Below are 26,853 nucleotides of genomic sequence, written 5' to 3'. Positions count from 1 at the left end.
GTTTATATTATATGCTGCAAAATTTCCTTTGCAATGTGCTTAAGCTTGAACAAACTGGATGAATAGAATTGCCAACATTTTTAAAGGGCTAATGTCACCCATAACATTCTAGTATCATACAAGGTGCCTGCATTGAATCGTCTGTGGGGCAAATAGTTTTGAGGGCTTTAAAAATGCAGGTTCCCCCATGTCACCATAACTACAGCCCCATTTGCTACCATTTGATTGAAAGCTATGACAAATAAAAATGAAATGAATTGTTCTTAAATTTGTTATGTTCATGTTCTCTGATCTACTGGATAAAAAACTAACAGTTCTTTACCTTCAGTTATTAGATGAATTATCGATAGATTATTTCACATGACTACATAGTGAGGATTAGAAACTCTCTATACTGTGTAGTTACCTCTCATAATTGAGGTAATGGGAGGGCCCAATCCATACTACACATATAAACAAGTGATTTCATTTGTTTTTACTGTTCCATTTTTATTCCACTTTTTACCCTTTTAAAAACCTTTATTAAACTTTTTTTGAAAATAAACTACAGTGGTACCTCGACTTATGAATGACTCAACAACCAAATTTTTTGACTTACGAATGGGGGTAATGGTCGCACGCTTACTAATGTCTCGACAGCCGAAAGAAAACTGCAGCGGTTTTACCGCAGTTAGGGATTTTTCGACTTACGAATTTTTAGATAGGGTTGCTTCGACTTACGAATTTTTCCATTTCCAATGCATTACTATGGGAAATCGTGTTTCCAATGGCGTTTTTCGGCTTACGAATTTTTCGACCTACGAAGGTGCCTTCGGAACGGATTAAATTTGTAAGTTGAGGCACCACTCTAAATCAAATGAAATAGATGCAAAGCATAAATTATTAACATAACAGGCTTAAGGCAACTCAACAAATATACATACCGTGCTTTTTATTGTATCTTTCAAATAAGAATTTCTTTCCCCTGTTCTCATTCAGTTCTACTGGAGTATTTGAATGGCTATATTTTTCTTGTTATTTATCACAATGTTGTGGATTCCTTCAGTGTATTACCTGTTTCTCCAAGAGAAGTGTGAAACAATTGCTCTTAAAGAGTTAGGGAAGATAAAGGATGACCAGCTGGCCCAGACATAAGCAAAGAGTCACGAGTCAAATAAAACAACTTATTTAATGGAAATTATTTCTCTTCTACAAAATCCACATATAACAGTTCCCCACTTGGAAACAATAGGCTCAGAAAACACATTCATACTCCCAAAGTCATAGAAAAATATTATATTTACTTTAAGTGTCTTTTAGGGATTTTTATTATGGAACAACAGGGTCCATTTTCTCCAACTGGCATGATAATGGCATCCACTGGACATCAGACTAAAAGCCAGGGGATTGGCGATGCCCTCAGAACATTTGGCAAATGATCAAACATATGTGCTGGAAATCTGATGTTTCTGTTTCCCGCACCTTCTGCTGAAACTGTGGTGATAAAAGGAAAGAGAAAAAAAGAAAAAAAGTCATGCTTTAATGGTGGAACAAAGTTTTGATTTAAGCAGAAATGTATGCTTTTTAAAATCACACTACTCTTGTAACCCATGAGGGTCTATTTTGATGAAAACTGCTGTCTCTGAAGATAGCACTACAAGGGAAGCGGCTATGGGAGCTGAGTGGTATACTGTAGAGATTATAGTATCAGACTAGGAAGACCCAGGTTCAAATCCATACTCAGACTTGAGGCTTAAAGGGGCAGTTACTGTTTCTAAGCATCACTTCTCTGTCCGTGTTCTTGTAAGGACAAAATGTGGTGGGGAGGATGGGGAGAGAATAAAAGATTGTTGCATATGCCACTCTAATCTCTGAGTGGTGCGATATTCCAGGGTTCAGTTTTCTTGGAATGAGAGACATCATTTACACATGGATACAACCTGAGCCTATGATGGAGGGGCTCACAGCATCAACACCCAAGAAGGTCTCACTTCTCCCATTGTTACAGCCTTGGATTCCAGTAAAAATACAGCATGGCTCTCACTCTCTGCTTCTGCCTGCTTCTAGCTTCCTTCACACTGATGAGCCAGTGTGGTGTAGTGGTTAAGAGCGATAGACTCGTAATCTGGGGAACCGGGTTCGCGTCTCCTCCACATGCAGCTGCTGGGTGACCTTGGGCTAGTCACACTTCTCTGAAGTCTCTCAGCCCCACCCACCTCACAGAGTGTTTGTTGTGGGGGAGGAACAGAAAGGAGAATGTTAGCCGCTTTGAGACTCCTTCGGGTAGTGATAAAGCGGGATATCAAATCCAAACAGTTCTTCTTCTCTCTCACATATCACTCTCTTCTCACTACCAGCCAGGTGAGGGAGGGGGCCCTCTGGCACAAAGCAACTTCCTTTCTTATACTAACGACCCCTACTTAGGACAAGTGCTTTTTTCTTTAAAAATGTTTAGGGGTACTCTCATTTCCCTACTTATATTGAAATACTGCCCCTCAATGAGGCCAAACTTAGATTCACCAAATATTTAGGGGTATGCGTCCCCCCAGAAAAAAAGGCACTGCTTAGGACCAAGTAACTTGCCAAGAAACCTGCCTGTCTCCTTAATAATAATAATAATAATATTTCCCCAGCCACTCTGGGCAGCTTCCAACAGAAATATTAAAATACAATAATTTATTAACCATTAAAAGCTTCCCTAAACAGGGCTGCCTTCACATGTCCTCTAAAAGTGTGGTAGTTGTTTTTCTCTTTGACATCTGGTGGGAGGGCGTTCCACAGGGCGGGTGCCACTACCGCGAAGGCCCTCTGCCTGGTTCCCTGTAACTTGGCTTCTCGCAGCGAGGGAACCGCCAGAAGGCCTTCGGCACTGGACCTCAGTGTCCGGGCAGAATGATGGAGGTGGAGGTGGACCAAGGCCTTTAACAATGGAATCCTCAAACTCACACCACTATGCTGCCTTGAACTGCCTGGTGGAAAGGTTGGGTATATAAACACAACAAATAAATTAGCACCAGCTTCCCTGCTGGGGTGAAACAGCAGCTTGGAATAGGGATTTTCATTAGGACTGCAGCATGAGGTTCAGGGGTGGGGTTAACCACCCACCCACCAATCTCAATCTGACTAGCTCCCCTCAATGCTTTATATTTGTTTTTTTAAAAGCACACATATGCAAGGGCACATTTAATGCACAGTTTGGTGCTTGAGGCTAATGAAAGGTCTGGAGAAGGAACCATTTGAAATTCCAAGAAAGCATATGAGATTATTTACGGGTAGATAGCAGTGCAGGCATTGGGAAGTTGTTCCACATCCTCGACTGTCTCCGGTAAGGGAAGTCCCTTTGTCTCCGGTAAAAATGTGACCAGAAGCCCGCATAGAACGGAAAGTATACCTGTCAAAATGTGAAGCAGGAAACATACAGTATATGTCACATGGCGTGAGAAATAATATTTAACACTACAGTTTTAGATAGTTCAGAGGCAGGGAACAAGAAAATGTGGGGGAAGCCCCAACTAATTGCCGGACAAGGGGGAGTGAGTGGTTTATGTGTATATATGCATGTTTATGGGTGGATGTTTATGGATGAATGCAGGGGTGCCAGTTCTCAGGGGCCCAACTGTTTTGGGGTCCCCAATATTTTTTAGAGGTGCTCCCCATGTTAAAAAAAAATCAGGGCCATTTCAGAGCTAAGTGTGGTGCCGCTTCAGTGGCTGGCTCCTCCTCCTGCCATGGAGGGGAAGGAGTGGGAAACAGCCCCCAGCCAATGGCGGCAGTGGCAACAGGAGGAGGAGGAGCCATTGAAGCTGTGCAGCCACCATATTCAGCTCTGCCCTTTGGCTCCTCCAACATCCTGATTTGATGTTGGGACATCACATGCACAACGTTCCCCCTCCCCCCAATCTCCCTCACAAGTTAGCGCCTCTGAATGGATGTGTGTAGAGATGTCATGAGGAACACATCCCTCAGGCTGGTTATTCTAAGAGCTACTGTTTAACTTTAATAATTGGTGCCTGAGAGTTTGCTTTTTTTCCTCTCCCCTACCTCTCCCCTTTCACTTTTGTGCTATGTGTTTTAGACTGAAAGCCTGCAAGCAGGGACGATCTTGTTTTTATTGTTATGTAAGCGGTTTTAATTGATTGGGAGTCTTCTTGGCTAAAGAGCAGAGCACAAGTTCTCTAAATAAATAAAAGCAGTATGTAAACTAACTTAATGATGATATTGTTAAGGATTTCTATTACCTACAATAAAGTGTTGGTACCTATCCAGCAATTACACATAAGGACTGACCACTGCTGAAGGTATCATGACAATATGTACTTGTCCCCCTGACAACTTTCCAAAGGGCAGGCCTGTTAGATGCTTTCAGTATGGCAAAATGGAGCTACAAAACAGTAGTGAGTGTTGAATTCCAATCCCAATATTACTTTCTGAAAGAATCAGAAAATGAAGAAGAACCATCTTTGAAAAGAGGTCACTTTTAAAACAATATCTTACAATAAACAATCAGAGGCAGCTCTGACCAGTAGGCTGCTAGCCGGTAGAGAAGAAATGGTGCTAAAATGCCCCCTATGTCACACAGTCCTGAGCACAATGAAACGCCAAAGTTTCTATAAGGGGAAAGAAAAGAGAATACATTACTCAGGATTTATGCACTAGCTTCCAAGATGCTATACTATACCTACTTTTCACATGATACCTCCATTCCACTCTGGTTTGCTTTCTTTAACTGAACTCCAGATTTGGCCTTTAAGTCAGGGTATAAGAGCTTATCAACAGGCACTTGCAAAGGTGATGATATCAAGAATGCACTTTGTTCTAGACCACACTTCCCAACCTGCCGCACCCCAGATATTTTGGATCCTAACTCCCTTCACCCCCCAGTCAGCATGGCCAACAGCCAAGAGAGTTGTGGTTAAACCACATTCATATACTGCTTTTGGAAATGTTTCTTTAAGAATGTCCTAGACCTAGACAATATCGGGGTTCCTTTGGCTCTTTTTATATGGGAATGCTAAGGAGATCTCATTCAAACCACTGGAGAGCAGGGCTGTGAACTGAGGATTTCTAAATTTTAGACTCTGAGCACACTGTGGCATGCGGCTGCCTTGTAAATGGTTTGCTCTATCATTTCACCAGTGCTTTTTTTTAAATAGAACTCCCACTTTTTTTGATGGACAAGTGGACAAATCCCAATGAACTCAGTGGGGCTTACTTCTGAGTAGGCATGCATAGGTTAGCAGTGCAAATCTATAAGCCACTTCACTGCTTGATGTAATCTGTCAGGTTAACCATCATTTCTACTCCACTACTACTTCCTCCCCCAGCCCAAGGCAACAACTATGTGGAATTTTTTTTCCAAGTGCTTATTCCATTTACCTGAATATTGTAGGATACAATTCAGAATTCACAAGATAGACAAGCTCAAAAGTTATGGTGATCCCCAGTCTTGCCAAGATGGCACATGATGTACTTAGCCATGGTATATCTGTGGAGGATACATGCAGATGAAACACTAAAAGGATTTCTTTAACCAAGGAAACCACAAATCAAGATCCTATTCATGATCCATTTCACAATGAATTCGTATCCTTCTCATCTAACCCCTGTTGCTTCAGCAAAGCTTCTTCACGGTCAAATGAGCAAAAGAAGTGCTGCTATGTTCTACTCAAATGAGGTCAGAAGTGCAGAATCATTTGACTATGAATGGACAAAACGGAAGTTTAACAGAGATATTATTTATTCACCATTGGTACCTGCCCCAATATTAAGGGAAGGTATTTAATTTAAATCAATAACAATAAATGAGCTAGAAATGCAACCTCCAGATTTGAAAATAATTAGCAGCGTTACTCACATTTCACATTTACCAGCAGGTGGCACTAAAAGACTACTTTTCATTATGCAGCTGCCAGCTTAGCTTTAAAGCAGAGCAATGTGAAGCTAGTTTTCTAGGGTTGCCATATTTCAAACAGTGAAAATATGGACAGAAAAGTTGTTGAACTTTTCTTGGGGGTGGGGGCGGGGAGGCAAAATTGTTGGCAAAATTGCAAAAAAATGCTGTTTAGAGTTTTTGTTTTTTGAAACAAAATAGAAAAAAAATCCTTCAGTAGCACCTTAAAGACCAATTAAGTTTTTATTTTGGTATGAGCTTTCGTGTGCATGCGCACTTCTTCAGATACACTGAAATAGGAGTCCCCAGGCGCTTATGTGGAGAAGGGGTGGGGAGGGGGTGGGGTGGGGAGGGGGTATCACTCAGAAGGGTGGTGGAAGTGGGTGATTGACTGGCTGATAGCTGTTGATGACTGAAAACGACTGCAAATGGTTTTGCATGAAAAAGCAAGGGTTGAGATGGCTGAAGATCGCTTTATCATGTATAATGAGATAAGAATCCTATGTCTCTGTTCAAACCAGGTCCCTCCATGGTTTTGAGCTTGGTGATAAGTTGTAATTCAGCAACTTCTCTTTCCAGTCTATTTCTGAAATTCTTTTGTAGTAAGACAGCTACTTTGAGATCTTGTATAGAAAGTCCTGGGAGATTGAAGTGTTCTCCTACTGGTTTTTCAGTCTTGTGGTTCCTGATGTCAGATTTATGTCCATTTATCCTTTGGCAAAGATGGAACTGCTGACATGGCTGACACATGTCCGGATTTTCCCGGACATTTAATCCAATTTCTGTCTTGGCACTGCTGTCAACTGCTGTATTCTGTGCATCTCCAGGAAATCCTGGACATATGGCAACCCTAGTTTTGCTCATTAGGAAAGAAAATGAAAAGCAACAGCAGCACATTACCTTTCATTAGGACTCAATATAAGGTCACAAAGCAGTGTGTGCAAGCTTTTCTGGAGTCTGCCATTATTTCCAAGACGAAATGCAAGATCCTATTTCAGCAAGCTTCCAAGATATGGTTGGGGGTGTGTGTGTTTCACATACTTTAAAATGTGTGTGCGCGTGCATGTGTGGTCTGCCTTGAAAGACAAGGGTGAGTTAGCAACTGAAACAAGCAAATAAAAACGAAAAAGGTTACCTTTGGGCAAGAATGCGGTCATTAAGCACGCAGCACCTGCCACGAAGGCACTTGTTGCAAAGAGAGGGCGCCTGCCAATGCGGTCAATTGTCAATAAGATTAAGAAAGCTGAAGGCAATTCCATCAGTGCTGAGACAAAGAACTCCAAATACAGGTTTCCTTCTATGATTCCCAGGCGCAAGACAAGCCCTTGATAAACCACTGCACTTGTGAACCTTAAAAAGGAAGGGAAAAAAACAGCTGCAAAAGATTCAAAGCAGGCCGGCTTGCATGGCCAAGGCCAAGGGGGGGAAGCTACAGAGACAGCACAAGCTGAGACTCACCAGGCATACATCAGGATTAGAGTGAACTTTCTCATCTGTGGAGTTCTAACCAGTTCGAGGAGAGACGGGTTACTAACCTCCTTGTCGGAGAGACTGATCTAAGTAAAAGAAACGGAGACCAAAACCCAAATAACTTCAGAGGAGTTTGTACATGTAGAAGGGGTATAGAAATGAAACATCCACCTAAAAATATGCAAAGTACGGGTTGATGGCAAGTGGAGCGAGCCAAGATTTCCTGCCTGATGTTCCGCATGCTCTGAACAATTCATAAAATAATTTAAACAAATAATATGTTTAAGGCATTTAAACAAATTGTTGTTGTTTAGTCGTTTAGTTGTGTCCGACTCTTCGTGACCCCATGGACCATAGCACGCCAGGCACTCCTGTCTTCCAATGCCTCCCGCAGTTTGGTCAAACTCATGTTCGTAGCTTCGAGAACACTGTCTAACCATCTCGTCCTCTGTCGTCCCCTTCTCCTAGTGCCCTCAATCTTTCCCAACATCAGGGTCTTTTCTCTTCCCATGAGGTGGCCAAAGTATTGGAGCCTCAGCTTCAGGATCTGTCCTTCCAGTGAGCTAATATCATATAAAACCTGGGGGGGGGGGAGATACTTGGACTTTATCTACCAAATATTTTGCTTACTTTCAGGGAGCAATATTTACTACCCTGTTTAAATACTGCTGTCAAATAAGACAAGGAGCCTGGGGTTGAGTAACTTGGGGCTACAGCTCATCAATATGCAACACCCCCCCAAAAAAGGTTTGGGTATTCAGATCAAAATCCAATGTACAACCAAATGAGTTTTCATCAAAGCATTAATATTGAACATTAAGTGCTATTTTTGTCTGTCATATTTTTTTACAGAAAATATGAAACTATTTGCATAATATTGCAAAAGCAGAAAAGCAATCTAGCACAAATTTTAAAAATGATTCATTTTTAAAGGTTGCCATTCTGGTTTTTCTAGTTCACATGACAGCAAATATTGTAACTTTTTTATTTTGCTAGGCTTTTACTATTTGGGGTTGTGCTGGTCGAGAACCGTAACAATAAATTAACTAATTAACTAACTAACTAACTATTTGGGGAGTTCTTCTATTTGAGTTTATTTCTGTTTTTATTTTGTTGCTTTATGATGTGTGTGTGCGTATGTGTGTTTAATTGTACTTCTAAGATTTCATGTTTTTATTGTAAACTAGGCTAGTAATCTTTGTCATTTGAAGGTGGAACAGAAGCAGAATAAACAGGAAGAAGTATAGACAATATTTAGTTATGTGTGATGCTGCCTTAGACTGAGTTGGAGGACTCAGTTGTCCAAACTGTCCGGTACTCTCTTAATATGCACAGCAGCATATATGCACAAACAGCAGGGCAAGCTGTGGCACTCAATCTACCTCCTGACAGCTGAGCTGCTGCTGTTTTTTGGGGAGAGAGACAGAGGAAGGGAGGTGGAAGGGAGATCAGAAGGCTTCGAATACAGTGGTAAGAGTGCCAGTTTGGCACCATTCTGACCTCCCTGGCACCTCACTCCTCCCCTCCAAAGACAGCAACTCTCAGAAAAGCACAAACAAAAATATTTTGTCAACCTTGATAAACGAAATGAAAATACTTGTGCATTTTGACTTTTAAACTCAAATCAGCACTGATTTTGCTCACTTCTAGCCTTGGGCCCCTCACCAACTCTCAGCCTAACTTACCTCACACAGCTGTTGTGAAGATATAAGATATAAGATAAGATATATGACTTTAAAAAAAAGTGCTCCTCTCATAAACCTCAAACTTTGATTCCTTTAAGCAGAATGATGCATCTTTGTACTATAAAAGGCCATGTCCCCCCCCCCCAAAAAAGTATAGCTCCAAGGCTTCAAGCAATCCTCACCTCTCCCCCCACCTTTGTTGTTGTTGGAGAAGAAGCATGCTCTGTATAAAGAAATTACAGTATAATGAAAACAACTCTACAACACCACACAGTTCAATGCCACACAGCTCGTCATCATTACAGCAGGTTTATCACCACCAGGGCAGTGGCATGCCTACAAGAGATACAATACAGCAAATTTTCTCAAACTCAGAGCTTCGCTTTGAAAAGCAGAGCTATGTAATCTTGGAACTAGGAACTCCAAAGAGAACAGCCTGTGAAATGCACTTGACCCTCCCATTATCACACTTCCGGCAGCATCGTGTTCTCCTTCTGGGCGTAGAATCAAGGATGACTGAACTTGTGTATCCAAAAGGATCTGGAACGGTTCCGAAGTGCAGCTTAGAAGCCTTCGATATTACTGAGGGCTAAGCAATATTACTGAGGGCTAACTGCAGCTGTGAATAAATTAGGGCCACCCAGCTGTGGATACTACTTAAAAATATAGGCTAAGATGTTTGGGAACGATGAGGAGAGAGTAATACTAGACTGGACACCAAGGTCACCATTCTAAAAATACTGAGATGTTGAACAAACTAAAGAATCTGAACAGATGGACATCATGCAGTCCGCACATTCCCTTGTCCGTAATCTGATCGCATGAAAATACGATCTTCACAATATGGTTGACAGACAACGCATTCGGAAGACGTGTGGCAAAAGCAACTCTTTCATGTATGGCTGTTTAAAAAAAGAAATTTATGAAAAACTGCAGTACCTCTTGGTGGTGATTTACAATGCTATAGTATATGATCCTCTGATTTTGGGGGAGGAAAGTATTGACTTCTGCATCTGCTACTTTTAACATTACTAAATATTTTGAGGGAAATGTCCTAGAAGTTGCTAGATTTCCAACAATCCTGGAGAAGAATAGATTTGCTCTAGAAGAGGCCTGACACCTGTCTGAGCAGGCAGGGGTCTGCAATAGTGGGGTGCCACAGGGTTCTGTCTTGGGCCCAGTCTTATTCAACATCTTTATCAATGACTTGGATGATGGGCTTGAGGGCATCCTGAGCAAGTTTGCAGACGACACCAAATTGGGAGGGGTGGCTAATACCCCGGACGACAGCATCATACTTCAAAATGACCTTAACAGATTAGACAACTGGGCCAAAGCAAACAAGATGAATTTTAACAAGGAGAAATGTAAAGTACTACACTTGGGCAAAAAAAATGAAAGGCACAAATACAGGATGGGAGACACCTGGCTTGAGAGCAGTACATGTGAAAAGGATCTAGGAGTCTTGGTAGACCACAAACTTGACATGAGTCAGCAGTGTGATGCAGCAGCTAAAAAAGCCAATGCAATTCTGGGCTGCATCAATAGGAGTATAGCATCTAGATCAAGGGAAGTAATAGTACCACTGTATTCTGCTCTGGTCAGACCTCTGGATACTGACAAGCTGGAACGTGTCCAGAAGAGAGCAACCAAAATGGTCAAAGGCCTGGAAACGATGCCTTATGAGGAACGGCTTAGGGAGCTGGGTATGCTTAGCCTGGAGAAGAGAAGGTTAAGGGGTGATATGATAGCCATATTCAAATATATAAAAGGATGTCATATAGAGGAGGGAGAAAGGTTGTTTTCTGCTGCTCCAGAGAAACGGACACGGAGCAATGGATTCAAACTACAAAAAGAAGATTCCACCTAAACATTAGGAAGAACTTCCTGATAGTAAGAGCTGTTGCTACCAAGGAGTGTGGTGGAGTCTCCTCCTTTGGAGGTCTTTAAGCAGAGGCTTGACAGGCATATGTCAAGAATGCTTTGATGGTGTTTCCTGCTTGGCAGGGGGTTGGACTGGATGGCCCTTGTGGTCTCTTCCAACTCTATGATTCTATGAATTATTGACAGGCCTCCCATTGGTGGCCAACGTAGATTTCCCAAAAGGGGTGTTTTGGGATGTGTTGTGGGTTATTTTGCCCATGAGGGGCCTGATTCAGACATCTCTGTTGCACCAACTGGGTCTGTTCAGACTCTCTTCTTTATATATTCGCTGTACAAATGCTGTGTGTGTGTGTTCGTGCGTGTGTTCAAGACATCTGACACCTGACCTGCCTCCAATATGACATATCCTGATAACCCAATTTCCCAATGTGCACATGTTCGTCACAACATCTGAAAGATGAGCAGGAGTAAAACACACCCAAGAGCAAGCCCTTAATACAAAAAAAAGGTGCAAAATGGGGAAATCCTCTCCTCCACACTCCAGCCAACAGTTGGATGGCCACAGGGCGAGAAACAGAAAACCCAACAGCACAAAGTGACATGGGCGTACCCAGGATCAAAACTAGGGGGGGGGCAAGGGGAGGGGCCAAGGCACGGAAGGGGAGGGGCCACAAAGTGGGCGGGAACGGCGAACTCGCGCTCCGCCGGGCTGTGCCCCTCCCTAGCAGCAGGGCTGGTAGGCGGAGGCGGAGCCCAGCCCAGCGAAGCGCGAGTTCGGCGTTCCCGCCCACCGCGCCGCGCTCTCTGGTTCCCCGCCGCGCTTGGCCTTGCCTGAGGGCGCGCCGGGGAGCTGGAGGGAGGGTGCGGCGCGGTGCGGCGGGAATGGCGAACTCGCGCTCCGCCGGGCTGTGCTCCGCCTCTGCCCACCAGCCCTGCTTCTAGAGTAGGGCAGCTGCCCTAACTTGCCGCATGGTGGGTACGCCCTTGCAAAGTGAATATGCTTTGCTAGCACCATGATGATGCTAAAGTGGTGCATTTGATGCTTAGCACATATATGGTGAGTACCTCAGTATAATGTGGTGGAAGACATTTCCCATTGTCTTTGGCGATGGACTGAATTATCTTTAGGGCTTTTTTTCCTTTTTTACGTGTCAGTAGCCACCGTGGAGATTCAGGTACTGCCCTGCAAAAGTAGAGACACTGGTAAGGATGTATCTGCAAGTTGTGTTCAGAAACCAAATAGATTTACTGCCTGTAAGAAGGCAAGAAGCTAATCAACACCCCTGTGAGGTTTTCCTGCCTTCCATTTTTTTCCTGGCAAGCTGGAAGCTCTTTAATCCTCCTGTGTGAATGTGTGTGTGTTTGTGTGAAGACTGAAACAAGCATCCCACAGCCAGCAAGCAATTTGACACAGCACACAGTAGAAGCCCAGTAGAAGTGGCCTATATAATGCTGATTATTCTGTCCATTCTTTATACATAGTTGGACAAAGGTGCACATAAATTATGTGGATGACTTGTAATATGATCCCTGGAAACTAGTGAAATGCAAACTAGATTCTAAACTTCTAAAGGGAATGTTGCATAGTCTGGAAACTTTCAGAATCGATTGTAAATTCTGAACTGAACTGAAAAAACTTTGAGTTTACTGTGAAGAGGTAGACCAACTTTTTGTAAAGAGCACTCCTATTTGTCCATATTTTACACAAACTAGATCTGTGGCTTGTGGTTCTATATGCCACCATAACTCATTTCAAATACAGTGGTGCCTCGCTTAACGAATGCCCCACTTAACGAAATTTCCGCTTAACGAAAGGATTTTTTGAGTGGAGATTGCCTCGCTAGATGAATTTGTTTTATGAAAAATTCGTCTAGCGAATCGCAGTTTCCCATAGGAATGCATTGAAATTCAATTAATGCGTTCCTATGGGCAAAAAAAAATTCAATGCATTCCTATGGGATTCGCTAGACGAATTTTTCGTTATAAGAAAAGACCCGTGGAACGAATTAAATTTGTCTAGCGAGGCACCACTGTATGTTCAAATAGGTATAATGTTTATAGATGTGGGCTTAAGCGTGTTCTCCTGCATGGAGAGCATGTATTGTGGTGGGGGCTAGCAAGACACCAATCTGTTGCTGGGCGGGTTAGTTTGTATGGCCACGGATGTGATTGGGCTTCTCTGGTTGTTGGGGAGATTTTGATGTTGCCAATTATTGATAGACAGCTTAGAAGTTATACATTCCCTGCGCGCAGCGTTGAGCTTCCTCTTTTCACTGCGTGCATCGGATCAGATCAGATCAGATTGAGCTCGATGGAGAAGCCTTGTGAATTGGTTGTATTCCTCTTTGCCCCCCCCTTCCTATCGCTCTTTGTTATCTTGGTTTCTTTTACCCTTGTTGCACCCTACCCCATCACCATTTTTTCTTCCCCTTCCCATATCTGATTTACACACACACACACACCGTCCCTGTTGTCCACCCATGCATTATGTTTTTTTCCCCTGAATAGTATTTTACCTTTTGTGCCCAGGGATGTGATCGGGGAGGAGGGTGGGGAGCTCCTTGTAGCCCATGCAGCTCCCCTCGGGGACCGCAGAGCTGGTAAAACTCCACTCCGTCTTGTGGGCTCCATCCGTGGCTTCCCTGGCATTAGCCTTAACGGCTTGGGCAGTGCACGGGAGTGGTGGCCTTGCGTTTCGCACCGCCCCCCCGCCTACAGGCTGATCAGCGGCTTCTGCCGCTTACTAGAGGTGAGCAGGGAGCGCTGCCTTGTTGCGGCTCTCTGGCCGTCTTCTCGCCCTACCCAGGCTGAGCGGCGACTTCGTGCCTCTTTAAGGAGACATGTGGGGAGCGCTGGTCTCGGGTGACATACCCGGCAGGCCAGGAAGCGCACTAATAGTGCGGTGGCTATAAAGGTTGTTGCATTGGGTGGGTCTTTGATTTTGCACCTGGATATTACCTTCAAAGCTGCGGCCCTTTATTGGGATGATGGGGTGAATCTCTCTCCTTTGGGGAATGACACCTGGTTGAATGCTGTTGCACTGGGGTTGAAGGTATGGTTGCATATGTGAGTGGTTTGGCAGCGAGCTTAGGAACTCAATTGGCGGTTAGGCATTGGTTTTAAAAAATGGTTGTTATGGGTCTGGATTGGCTGTGCCTGCCCCTCTAATGCTGTTGCTGCAAGGGTATTCTGTTAAAGGAATCCAGGGACTCGCCATGCTCTTGTCCGAATCCCTGTCAAGGGGCTAGGGCCACACAAGAGCCCCTGGGAGCATTTGGGGAGAGGTGAGGGCCTGGCACCCAACTCTATTCTCTCCCCAAAAATGTTTTCCCTTACTGACTTCGCAGGTGTCAGTTCTGTCCCTGGGCGGGGACAGATAGTCACAACCAATGCCTAAGCAACCACTCACATTTTGTATTTTAATAAAGTTGTGGCCAAAATTATGCCAGAAACCTTAAACAAAAATTCTGTGTGAATTTATTTGAGGGTGTCTTGGGGACATCGACATGCAATATTTAAAAAGGCACAATTTGGGGAGGAGGTTACTGATGATAATTTTCTGTGTTCTTAAACAATGCATTTTGTTTACATTGTGCTTTAGAGTATTCAAAGCACTTCAAAGGCATATCACAGCAATCCTTATAATTCTGAATGAAGGTCAGTATTATCGCTCCCATACAGTAAAGGTAAAGGGACCCCTGACCATTAGGTCCAGTCGTGACCGACTCTGGGGTTGCAGCGGTCATCTCGTGTTATTGGCCGAGGGAGCTGGCGTACAGCTTCCAGGTCATGTGGCCAGCATGACAAACCCTCTTCTAGCGAAGCAGAGCAGCGCACTTCCCGCTGTAGTGGTACCTTTTTATCTACTTGCACTTTGACGTGCTTTCAAACTGCTAGGTTGGCAGGAGCTGGGACCGACCAACGGGAGCTCACCCCATTGCAGGGATTCGAACCGCCGACCTTCTGATCAGCAAGCCCTAGGCTCTGTGGTTTAACCCACAGCGCCACCCACATCCCTTTCCCATACAGTAGATGTGGGCAATTTAATGAGCTGTGAGACAGAGGACTTCTCATAATTACTAAAGCTCCCAGTTTATACTACAGGACCTCATACTGTGTACTATATAATTATTTTAAAGATACGAGAAAGAAAATAACATCAAATTACCAGTAATACAACAGGAAGAGGAAGTTGGGGAGTGTCGTAGCTAGCTGAATCTCTCGCCATGTGGGAATGAAATAAGCAATTCCAGGAAGGATCACAACTCCAAGGGTGAAAAAGATCTGAATTACAATTCCAACAATCCTTCGCTGATCTGAACCAACTATCTCTGTCACTGAATACAGAAATGGACAAAACAAAAGACATTGCCTGCTCATTATGAAAACCATTAATAGAGTGATGATAGCAAGTCACTGTTCTGTGGTACAGTTGAGATATTTTGCTTTGGTATTGCTGACTTCTTTACATAAGTTGGCAGACGAAAATTAATGTCACAGATGTCTGATGTTACGAATCTATGGCCTGGTTCAGACATAACTATCTCAGCTAACAAACCATTGTTTATTAGGCTAAGAACAAACACTTAGCCTGGACATTCGCCCCTCCCTCCTCCCCTTTCATTTCCCCTTCTTTTGCACAAATGTATTGCCATAAATCACACTTTCCCATTATATCCAAACTTGGAAACTGGTTTAATCTCTGGCTACAAAAAGTAGGACATCAAACCAGATGGTTCAATAATTGACATAAATCCTGCCGTTGTTTATTAAACCAAAATAATTGTATCCGAATTGAGCCCATAACTCATTCATTAATGAGATAGTGCATGTTGGTATTCTTTGGTCTTATTACTATTGAATGAGCATCTATGTAGCTTCATATGTATAAAAATGTCCTATAAAGAACACATTTTTCTGCTCCTGAGTGATACTGGCTTCTGCCTACCTTCACTTTAAAACAGACAGATGTACATATCAACAATCTGAGTGATGATTCCATATTCTCCACCCCTTTAGTTTTGGGATTTAACTTTTAAAATACCGCATGCACACCCAATTAAATGTATAATTATGTGTCACCTCCCCAGCTTGAAAACCAGAAACAGCTCATGGAGTGTGGTGGTAAATTAGTGATGAATTACTATCCTTTGTGCTCAAAAATGTATGTCTAAAAACCCCAACCATGGTGACTGCATTTTTTAAAGCCAGCTCACCACTCAAATTAGGTACATCTCTGTGCATTCTTAAATTTATAAACTATGGACTTATTTAAAATCTGGGTCATATTAGATCGGCTTGTGACCAAACTATACACAATTCAGAAGCCATTATTGTCTTCAATAAACTTATTATTTTTGCAGTCCCTGAGGCAGATAACAAAAACAGTAGAGCTATTGAGCCTCTGGTCAGCTGCTGTACATGGATCTTGTGTGGCGTTTTGCCTGGTGGGTCATGAACTAGGGTCAAATGAGACGCGACCTTGGGTTAAATGTGTTGCTGCATTTCATATGCATGTTTGTTGACATTCAAGTAGCAGCTGCTGGGGATGGGAATGATATCAGGACTGCAGCGCGGCAGAGAGGGAGAGTTTAACCCTTTCTCCCCATACTGTGATCTTGACAGAAATGGTCCCTTTGGAACTTTTATTAACATCAGGAGGAAATCTCCACCACCAGCACTATCAGAAGAAAATGTCTTCAAATGAACTGATCCCTGCATAATCAACCCTCCCTTTCATGCAGTAATTTAGCACGATTCATAATGCAATCTATTGATTTTATGTGCAATGTGCCTACAGCATAATAATCCCATTCAAGAAACACCCCCTTTTCATCTAGTACCCCACATATTACATGCATATATGAAGAGGAAGAATGGAAAACAAAAGTCTTACCAATGACAAAGCTTGTCATCCAGGTTCCCTTTCCAAAGACACCTTGTAGAAAGCGAAATATCGAAAATACTACAATATTTGGTGCAAAAGCCACTATGAGGCCACATAGTCCTGCCCCAAAGGAGGAAATGAGGTAAATGTTGATTCTGCCGTATCTGTCAAGAACAGAGAGTGTGAGAGTAAAGCAGAGAGAATAGGGTTACCTGGTGTGAAAAGAGCTTTTAAGGTCTCAGCCTTTCTTCCTGGGAAATGCCTGGTTGGCAAACCAGCTCTGGGAATGGTAGGGATGCTCTCTCTCCCACTCCCACCCCTCACTAGTCACCTCATGGAAGGCAGACTGAACATATTCCTAATCTTCACACGTAATGGCATACAAAAGTGCTGTGCTGAAAACTCCTCCAATTTCTCTAAAGTTTCGTTCCTCTATGAAAGAGGACTTCTGCTGTTCTGCCTCATTCAAGGGACACGCTATAATTTTGCTGGGTTTGGACAGGGCTTTTTTTCCAGCTGGAACTCAGGTGGGCGCCATTGCCATTCTAAGAGAATGAGGAAGGTGTTCATGGTGAGTTTTGGCACTTCTATTTCTGGAAAAATAGCACTGGGTGTGGAGTTGAGTTTACCTTATTGTGTCAGTGAGTAGGTCAACTGTGGTGTGTGTGTTTTCCTTTCCATTAAACATTCTCCCATATTTCCTTAGCTGAAAAATCTCCATGGGAAGAAGGTGCTCATGATGTCTCCTCCTGCCTTTAACTGAAACTTGGGAGGCTGGGGTAACTCGCTTCCAAGTGCCTAAGGCTGGTGTGCTTCTTCCCTTTTGCTTAAAAAGCACCAATAGCTCTCTGCAATTATGTCTTTAAAAATAAATATTCAATCTAATAAAACAGTTGTCAGGGGCGTAGTAGACAACCTCTCTCCAGCTTCCCCTGCTAACAGGAAGAAGAAGAAGAGTTTGGATTTGATATCCCGCTTTATCACTACCCAAAGGAGTCTCAAAGCGGCTAACAATCTCCTTTCCCCTCCTCCCCCACAACAGACACCCTGTGAGGTGAATGGGGCTGAGAGACTTCAAAGAAGTGTGACTAGCCCAAGGTCACCCAGCAGCTGCATGTGGAGGAGCGGAGACGCGAACCCGGTTCCCCAGATTACGAGTCTACCGCTCTTAACCACTACATCACACTGGCTCTCACACCACACTGGCTCTCCAGGAAAGTTGGTCTTCAGGAAAGGCCAGCTGAAGACATCAAAGGTTTTTCAGGAAATGTGGGCACCTGGGAAGGCTGCAGAATGTAGAAGGAAAGAAGAGACACTCACAAAACCTCTTGGCCACATCAAAATAATTGCAACAACCCCTCCACATTTCATTCATGAAAATTTCACTGAAATTTTCTTTCACCATTGACAATTTTTAAATGCTTGAAAACATGAGTTGATGGAGAATGGGTAAAAAACATGGAAGACGTTTTGGGTACAGTACTAATACAATGTAAACACTCACTCACATAAGTAATGTGTGAAGCAGCCCTGTCTGCAGCTGAAGAATGACATGGTTTGTAGTTTGGTTAAAAAAGAAAAAAAAATACCTGTCTGAAGCGTAGCCTAGGTAAAATCCTCCTACCAAGAAACCGAGATTGAGGAGTGACTGTGTCATATCTACTAGCCATCTGTCCTCACAAACAAGGTTGTACTGTGGGAAGAAGAAAAAGATACAGTAAGTTTCCGTAGAAGATAAAGTTTTTATTTGACAAAAGATTCCAGTCTTGAAAACAATATCTGAGGGAGGCTGCAGGAGAAAGGGAATCACTGTAAAAATTGCGTCCCTCTTTTTCCCCTTCACATAAACTTTCATTGAAGCAAAAAGTCTTCTGTGACTAGAGATACACCTAGTATTCTTTAAAAGGGAACTGAATTGACAGTATCTATATAAACTGTGCCAGGTTTATATAGAACTAATGTTCAATTTAAGAAACTTATAAAACTATTTAGGATCATATTTTGATGGTGGCTGGGCCTGTGAAGTCCTACCCTCTACAGATGTCATAAAAGAATCTCATGAAGTTGGGTCCAAAACATCCTTGCTGCCTGAGGCAAAAGACAAGATGGTGCCTCTCCACTTCCTGCCATTCCATGTACACAAGCCAATATTGGTAATGGGGCAGCGTCCTCCACCATATCTGAGGTCAGCAGGCTAGCTTAGAAGGTGAATGGCAGGCCTAGTAGCACACAGAGCTCTGCCCTTCAACAACTTGCTGCTGCTCCCCACCTCAAACACCTGCTGCCTGAGGTTGCCATCTTCCTGTCTAATGGTTGGGTTGGCCATTGTTTTTCAGAGGGTCATCCCTGGAAGGCCTCAATGAAAATATAAGAAATGGGAGCAAAATGGAGGGAGTGATAGGTAAAGTGAAGACAGAAGGCGACAAAATGTAACTGAAGAAACAAATTGTTAGCACCCAAGTCTTGCCTGCTGTGACATTCTTGCCAGGAACAAGATATGGGGAAGAATGCCATGTTGAATAGAAAACATCAGGCTTTGTCAGTCCTTGAGCTAACTTTGGTTGATACCGTATCATCTACATGATAAATGTGTCTTAAACTTTGTTGTACTTCTAAGACATCACAGATGAACACTGGAAGAACGAATAGTGTTCAACAGCTATTTCCTGACTTAGTGCTGTGAGTTCCGTCTTTTTGAGCACATCCAAGAAAAAGAAAAGTTTAAAAGAGCTAAACGAATCTCCGTCTCAGTGCTCTGATTTGTAATCATGAAGATTTCATGAAATAACTTTTTGGAAGGATTTAACTCAAATTTGCTTCCAGGATTCCAGTGGGATAGCCTGATTAATACTAGTTGTCGTAGAGAACTGGAGACCTCAGTCTCTGAAAACTTGCATTAATACAATAAAACTAGCATTAGCAATAGATAGATTTTGGAGAATGCATGATTATTTAGAAGCATGATTTTTGCTTCGTCAGCATGAGAATAGCTTAAACTCTTCAACACACTGTTATATCCTTGACTGAGATCACTAATTAAAATAATAAAATAATGAATTTAATTAATTCCAACACTGATTATCTGAGGAATTCCAGCAAGAATTAACTCCTTTTTAGCACTCCATAGCATTTTATTTATTTTTGGTCTCACATTTAAACAGTCCCATCTTTTTAGTAGGACCAGTTCCCATGCTGGATTACTCAGTTTTTTATTTGGTATGTTAGGGTGCTTTTTTTCTTAAGAGTGGTTTCTAATACATAGAGAAGACCTATTGAAACCAATGCTTTTAATTAGCCATATTTGAATGCTAAATTTTAGCATGATAAGATCCATACATGGGGTAGATCTGCACATTAACTTTGTGCATTATACATTTTTTGCATAATTTTTGGTATGTAGGTTATATAACATGTATGAATGAGGGTTAATTGTAGGTGATGTTACAATCAACAGACTTTTATCACACATGGGCCTATATATGTACCAGGAAGAGAATCTAATTCACAGTATGTTCATTTGAATGGGTAGAAATGGTTTCAGTTAGCATGGAACTAGGATTGTTTATGATGGGTTAATTTATTTTCTGAAGTTAAATGCTTATAGCCGAAACATGTGCAAAATAAATATTATCTAGTCCAGTGAGAAACCATAAAACTATCTAAATGGGGTACCAATATTCCTTGCCAATTGTTCATTTATATTAAAACACTGACACAATCAATATTTTGAGAGGGAGTGTTGCTTTCTTGTATTTGACTGACAATTGATTTATTACAGTTTGGTGTCATTTTATTGTATTAATAAAAAGGTTTGAGGACCTATGGGATGAAAAGCGGTATATACATGAATGGATGAACAAATCCTGCGTATCCTTAGAGCTAAGTAAGGTCCGAGTATAGATGGGGAATGTACGTAATACTTGGCAATTAAAATAGCTTAAACAGTAACAGTAATGTTTCATATAGGACTTTATTATGTTGCTGACATCAGTATGTTCTAAACAACTGCATTTCTTCTTCTAGGAAACCAATTATCTTCCCACAAAGGGCATGTTAATCTGGCAAATGTTAACTTGGCAGAGCAAAAGTGTACGCAGGCAGCGGATCAGAATGTATCCTCCATGGAGGATTAAGTGTCAAGATTACAGCAAAAACAAAGCAGCTCCAGGCATAATTTGACCTGAGAGCCTGGCAAGTATTTCCAGAAGTTTGACTCTGGTTTTAGGGGAGAAACACCCTGGGGCCTGGATGAATAACCTTCAGCCCTTCATACTTCGTTGGACTTCAGCCACTAGCCAGAATGGTCGATGGTCAGGGATGGTATAAATCAGGCATCCCCAAACTGCGGCCCTCCAGATGTTTTGGCCTACAACTCCCATGATCCCTAGCTAACAGGACCAGTGGTCAGGGATGATAGGAATTGTAGTCCAAAACATCTGGAGGGGAGGGCCGAAGTTTGGGGAAGCCTGGTATAAATTGTAGTCTAACATCTGCAGGGCCACAGGTTCCCTATTGCCGCTCTAGAAGCTCTCTGTGCCCTCTCCTGGAGGCCTGCTGCTGCTCTCAGAGAACTGCCATCTACTGACCAACCAACCAGCCAGCCAGCAATCTAGTGGGGTAGTTGGCTTATATAACTGGAAAGATAGCCATTAACCTCAGAATGCACATAGGAAATCATTTGCTGTCACCACACTATGATTTTCTTGAACACATTTTTTCTTAGCCAAGGGTGGAGGAGGCAAAACTTCATGCCTAGGCTATGGACAAGGCTAGGCTTCAGGCATGAGATTCCTCACCTACAGGTATAGGAGAACTGTCTCCTTGTGCTAGGAAATTGGGCAAGCCTACTCCTAAGCTAGTCATTAAGGCTGTGCTTGCTTACTGAGGGGCTAAGCCCCATCACACACAGCAAGACTTACCTGAGGAACAAACATGGGATTGTGCTACATATTGCAATAGCAAAAAACACATGCAGAGACTAAAGAGTTATAAGAACGTTAACAGTCTGGATTGGCAGTTATATCCAGACAGCCATAGAGCTTTCATTTCTCTAAAAAGTCGATGTGATTGCATCCCAATGGTCACCATCTAGATTCATAGGAACACTGCTTGAAGGAAGAGATGCAGTGTAGTGGACAGGATTTCCTACCCCCAAAGTAAGCAGTAAGAAATACTTGCTGCAGCAGTAAATGTTTCCTCCACATGCATCATTTGTCTCTGGTTTGGGCGAAAGATAGGAGGCCACAGGTACAACTGCTGTCACATTCCCGGCCCTTGCATGCTTTGCAAACCAAAAGTCCCTGATTCTTGCAAGCAATGACAAACCTAGACAGCATCTTAAAAAGCAGAGACATCACCTTGCTGACAAAGGTCCGTATAGTTAAAGCTATGGTTTTCCCAGTAGTGATGTATGGAAGTGAGAGCTGGACAATAAAGAAGGCTGATCGCCGAAGCATTGATGTTTTTGAATTATGGTGCAGGAGGAGACTCTTGAGAATCTCATGGACTCCAAGAAGATCAAACCTATCCATTCTAAAGGGAATCAGCCCTGAGTGCTCACTGGAAGGGCAGATCCGGAAGCTGAGGCTCCAATACTTTGGCCACCTCATGAGAAGAGAAGACTCCCTGGAAAAGACCCTGATGTTGGGAAAGAATGAGGGCACTGGGAGAAGGGGACAATAGAGGACGAGATGGTTGGACAGTGTTGTCGAAGCTACCAACATGAGTTTGACCAAACTGCAGGAGGCAGTGGAAGACAGGAGTGCCTGGCATGCTCTGGTCCATGGGCATGAAGAGTCGGACATGACTAAACAACTAAACAACAACAACAATTACAGTCATGGCTTCCCCAAAGAATCCAGGGAACTGAAGTCTGATAAAATTGCTGAGAGTACTTAGAAGACCCCTGTTGCCCTTGTATAGCAACAGTTCCTTGGGAAGAGAGATTGATTGTTAAACCATTCTGTGAATTGTAGCTCTGTGTGGGGAAATGGGGTCTCCTAACAACTCTCTGTGCCCTTAACAAATTACAGTTCCCAGGATTCTCTGGGGGAAGCCATGACTGTTTAAAGTGGTGTGATACTGCTTTAAATGTATAGTGCAGATCGGGCCTAAGTCTCTGGTATCTCTTACTTATAGTATAATAAACAAACATCCAGTTAGAACAGGGAAAGGTCCTTGTCCGCAACCCTGGAGAGCTGCTTTCCAGTCAGCATGAAGCATTTGTCTTCAACTGGTAGGCTGGGACTAGGGATGAAAGAGAGCTGCAATTCGTTGAAAGCGGAATTTATCCAATTTGCCCTTTCCAAAATACCGTAAGAACTGAAATGCACCATCCTTCAAAATTCACAATTATCCAAATTTTGCGATGTTGTTCTCTGATTGAAGCTTAATACAATGCATTTGTTAGAGGAAACAGTGCATAAAAACATATATATTGGTGAATATAACATACAAAATGCATAACATTATGAGAAATTGCTTGCAAAAATGCGCACAATTGTCAAAACTGTTTCCAGTGCTGTGTTGATTAGGATAAATTTGCACTAAAATGCTGAAGAATTTTCATGAGGATTTTTAAAAATTCACAGAAATTTTGAGAACTGAAGGCTGGAAAAAATGAGAAACTATGGGCCCATCCATTCTTTCATTTGTTCCGTGATTTCAAGTCAAGGGTCCAAGAGGTTTTTTGTCCTGCGACTTTCCCTGGAAAATCCCAGTTTACTGCTGAATCTGAACAAACATCAGTCCGCAGACTGACATAAGGTATGTCACAACAGCAACATTATCACCATGCGAATAACAAAAGGAAGACATGGGTTCCTAAATGCATGTTGGGACTAAAGGTGGACCCAAGATTGGGAAAGTGTGAAGACTTCAGGCATACAATAGCTTGATAGGCCGACAGCCCAGCTCAGTATAACACAGCTTCCTGTGTTCATTACAGTGTCTGAAAGCAGTTACTAATGCTACCATATCCACCTGTCCTTAAATCTGTCATATTTCAGTGTTAATGATTAACAAAATGTTATCCCAGACAACCAAAGCAGGATTAAATCAAAAAGATCACTGTCCTTTTTCTCATTCTCTAATCACTCTCCTGCCTCCACCAGCAACATTTCAGCAAAACAATTTCTATTGTATTTCTCTAAAGAATGTATGGATATGAGCTCCAGGAAAGAAAATGAACAGTATCTAAAATACTGTAATGTATTTCTATTTCTATCTTAAAATGTATACCAGATCTAATTCAAACAGAACAAAACTAGTTCTGGAAAGTTATAGTCCACAAGTGTAATGTGAATAAGATACTATTAAAAGTGGGTTCCCTTTTACTATTTTGGTGCAAACTAATATCATGAAAGTTAGTGATATAACCTGCATACCTGATCAGCTCCTCCTGTAACTGTGCTTTCTACAGACTAAAGGTAAAGGTAAAGGGACCCCTGACCATTAGGTCCAGTCACGGACGACTCTGGGGTTGTGGCGCTCATATTGCTTTATTGGCCGAGGGAGCCGGCGTACAGCTTCTGGGTCATGTGGCCAGCATGACTAAGCCACTTCTGGCGAACCAGAGCAGCGCACGGAAACGCCATTTACCTTCCTGCTGGAGTGGTACCTATTTATCTACTTGCACTTTGACATGCTTTCGAACTGCTAGGTTGGCAGGAGCTGGGACCGAACAACGGGAGCTCACCCCATTGCGGGGATTCGAACCGCCGACCTTCTGATTGGCAAGCCCTAGGCTCTGTGGTTTAGACCAAAGCACCACCCGCGTGGTGTTTAGGGAGTGCAGACTACTCCCTAAATAAATGCTGTTCTTATGCTGGTACTGTTTGTTTAATCAGTTGCTTTAATCAGTTGCTTTTATTGTTCTATCTATTTGTTTTACTGTGTTTTAGGTAGTTTGCAATCTGCAATGAGGTCACTACCTCAGGCAAGAAATGGGTTAGGAATACGAAAGATAATGAAGGCTTTTCTTTATTTCAGGACTTGCATGTGTTCCAGTCGGTGCTGAGGAATATTTGAGCACCTTTTAATAATATCTTGTATTTTCAACAGGCATTGCTTCTTTATCGCACTATGCTTTGGTGCAACTTAAGATCTCTTGGTGCAAACTAACTTAGGTTACAATCCTAAGTGGGCAAGTTGGTTTAGGTTTTCTTCCTTAGTTTGCAAAGAGCCTCCTTCATCATCCGAAATTCACATATCACAGATGGACCTCCACCGTAACCTGTATCAGCGGCACCTTCTTGCTCACTTCCCCCCACCCTCTTTTTTGTTGTTCTACAACCTGTCTAAAAAAAGTTTTGTGAAACTCAAAAGCTACTGCACTGTTTATGACTTTCAGCCCATCCTAAAATATTAAGTGGTTGTTGTGCATTGGATTTTTTTCTTAATGGACCAACACAGCTAGCTGCATTTTCATACTTAATAAAATAACAATAACAATAACAACAATAATAATAATTTATTATTTATACCCCACCCATCTGGCTGGGTTTCCCCAGCCACTCTGGGCTGCTTCCAACAGAATATTAAAATTCAATAATCTATTAAACATTAAAAGCTTCCCTAAACAGGGCTGCCTTGTTGGTGTTTTGTGACATTTGCTCAGTTATTCTCATTTTATAAATCTCCTTGCTGGCATAGTGTTACTTTCCCCTCTCTTTTTTATGGCTGAAAATAATAAAATTGATCTGAACTCAATTTTAGATTTTCAACTTATCTCTAGGATTTAAGATCACATGAAACTGCCTTGTACCAGGTCACATAATTTGTCTGTTTAGCCCAGTTTTGCTGACAGGCAGCAGTGGGTAGAATTAGTTCCCATCACTGACTATCTGATCCTTTTTTGCAATGCCAGGGATTAAATCTAAGACCTTCTGCACGCAAAGGATGTGCACTACCAGTGAGCCACACTCCCTTCCTAGTGTATTGTCGAATGATAAATGACAAGAAATTCATCCAGAGAGATGATACACTGTCTATCTGAATTGGTGTTGCCCTTCTATACAACTGTATCAGCCCTGTTTCCAATAGGAGTCATTTATATATACCGGTATATTCCATTAGCCCATCCATTATCAAAAATGCCATAGCTCTCATTATACTCTTCTATCTCAAAGTCAGTAGAAATGGTTCAGTTTTGGAATTTGCTCATATATTAAGCACATTAAACACTGGCACTGCTGTTTAAGGTTACCTATGAAACTTTCCAAATGCTGTGGTGGAGAAGATTTAATTATCTGTGTCAACCCACCATAGTTTGCACTCCAGCCTTCTACTTAAATGTATTTTATATGTATTGCTAATGAAAATATGGCTGGAGGATGTATTTTGAGTTCTCTTACCTCGCTGGCAATAGTTGAATGAGGTTCTTTGTAGAGCCAGCCATCCCGCTGGCATGTTGTAAATGACACATTGCTCAAGCTGTTGCTGGTAAGATGAGACAGTGGGTTGGTGCAGCTAGAAGAGATGTTATACCACTCCATGTCATACTTCTTGCAATGGGAAGAATCATTCACCAGACTTGAAGCTCGAAGGGTAATGTTGTACTCCTCTTCAAATGTCCATCCACATTGCTTCCTTAATTTAGATGCATAAGGAACCCTGCACCAATATTGCTCTGGGTCCCGGCCAAGGAACACAACACCAACAAATAAGAAAGAAAAGGTTATACCAGTCTGGCAAAGGAGGAGGAAGACCCGCTTTTGAAACCTTCCAAATTCCCCAGCCTCTTTTAAAAACTCTTCAAAAGACGGCATTGTAGACAGTTCCTCCCCTCCCCCAAGTCAGATGAATCCAAGAGGTGACACAGCGTCAACAACTCTCAAACTTTGTGGCTGTTGCCGGTGCTTCCTATAAATCATGTACTCGCAATCTCTCTCTTCTTTCTCTGTCTTCCTCTCTGTCTCCCTCAGCTACACACACATGCAATCAAGTAGCAAAAGCAATGCAGGGGCAGAGCAAAGTCACACACACACACACACACACAAAGTTGTACTGTCAATTTGGCACAATGTGTACGCACAGAACTGTAGGATTTCACTATACAC

At 42.5% G+C, this 26,853-nt stretch overlaps 1 protein-coding gene across 1 annotated transcript; it reads right to left on the bottom strand.

Moving 5' to 3' along the window:
* Window positions 1-15: 15 nt before the first annotated feature.
* On the bottom strand, window positions 16-26,853 carry SLC22A3 (solute carrier family 22 member 3). The gene is made up of 11 exons (XM_035108610.2): window positions 26,149-26,853; window positions 18,385-18,488; window positions 16,805-16,959; window positions 15,077-15,245; window positions 11,974-12,091; window positions 7,328-7,425; window positions 7,005-7,219; window positions 5,356-5,464; window positions 4,474-4,586; window positions 3,250-3,370; window positions 16-1,473 (listed from the first exon to the last, which is right to left on the bottom strand). The coding sequence occupies exons 1-11, from the start codon at window positions 26,560-26,562 to the stop codon at window positions 1,419-1,421; spliced, it is 1,671 nt and encodes a 556-aa protein (XP_034964501.1). The 5' UTR covers window positions 26,563-26,853; the 3' UTR covers window positions 16-1,418.

This window comes from Zootoca vivipara, chromosome 3 (assembly GCF_963506605.1).
Source record: "Zootoca vivipara chromosome 3, rZooViv1.1, whole genome shotgun sequence".
NCBI classification, from domain to species: domain Eukaryota; kingdom Metazoa; phylum Chordata; class Lepidosauria; order Squamata; family Lacertidae; genus Zootoca; species Zootoca vivipara.
This window is presented reverse-complemented; position numbering and strand designations above follow the sequence as displayed.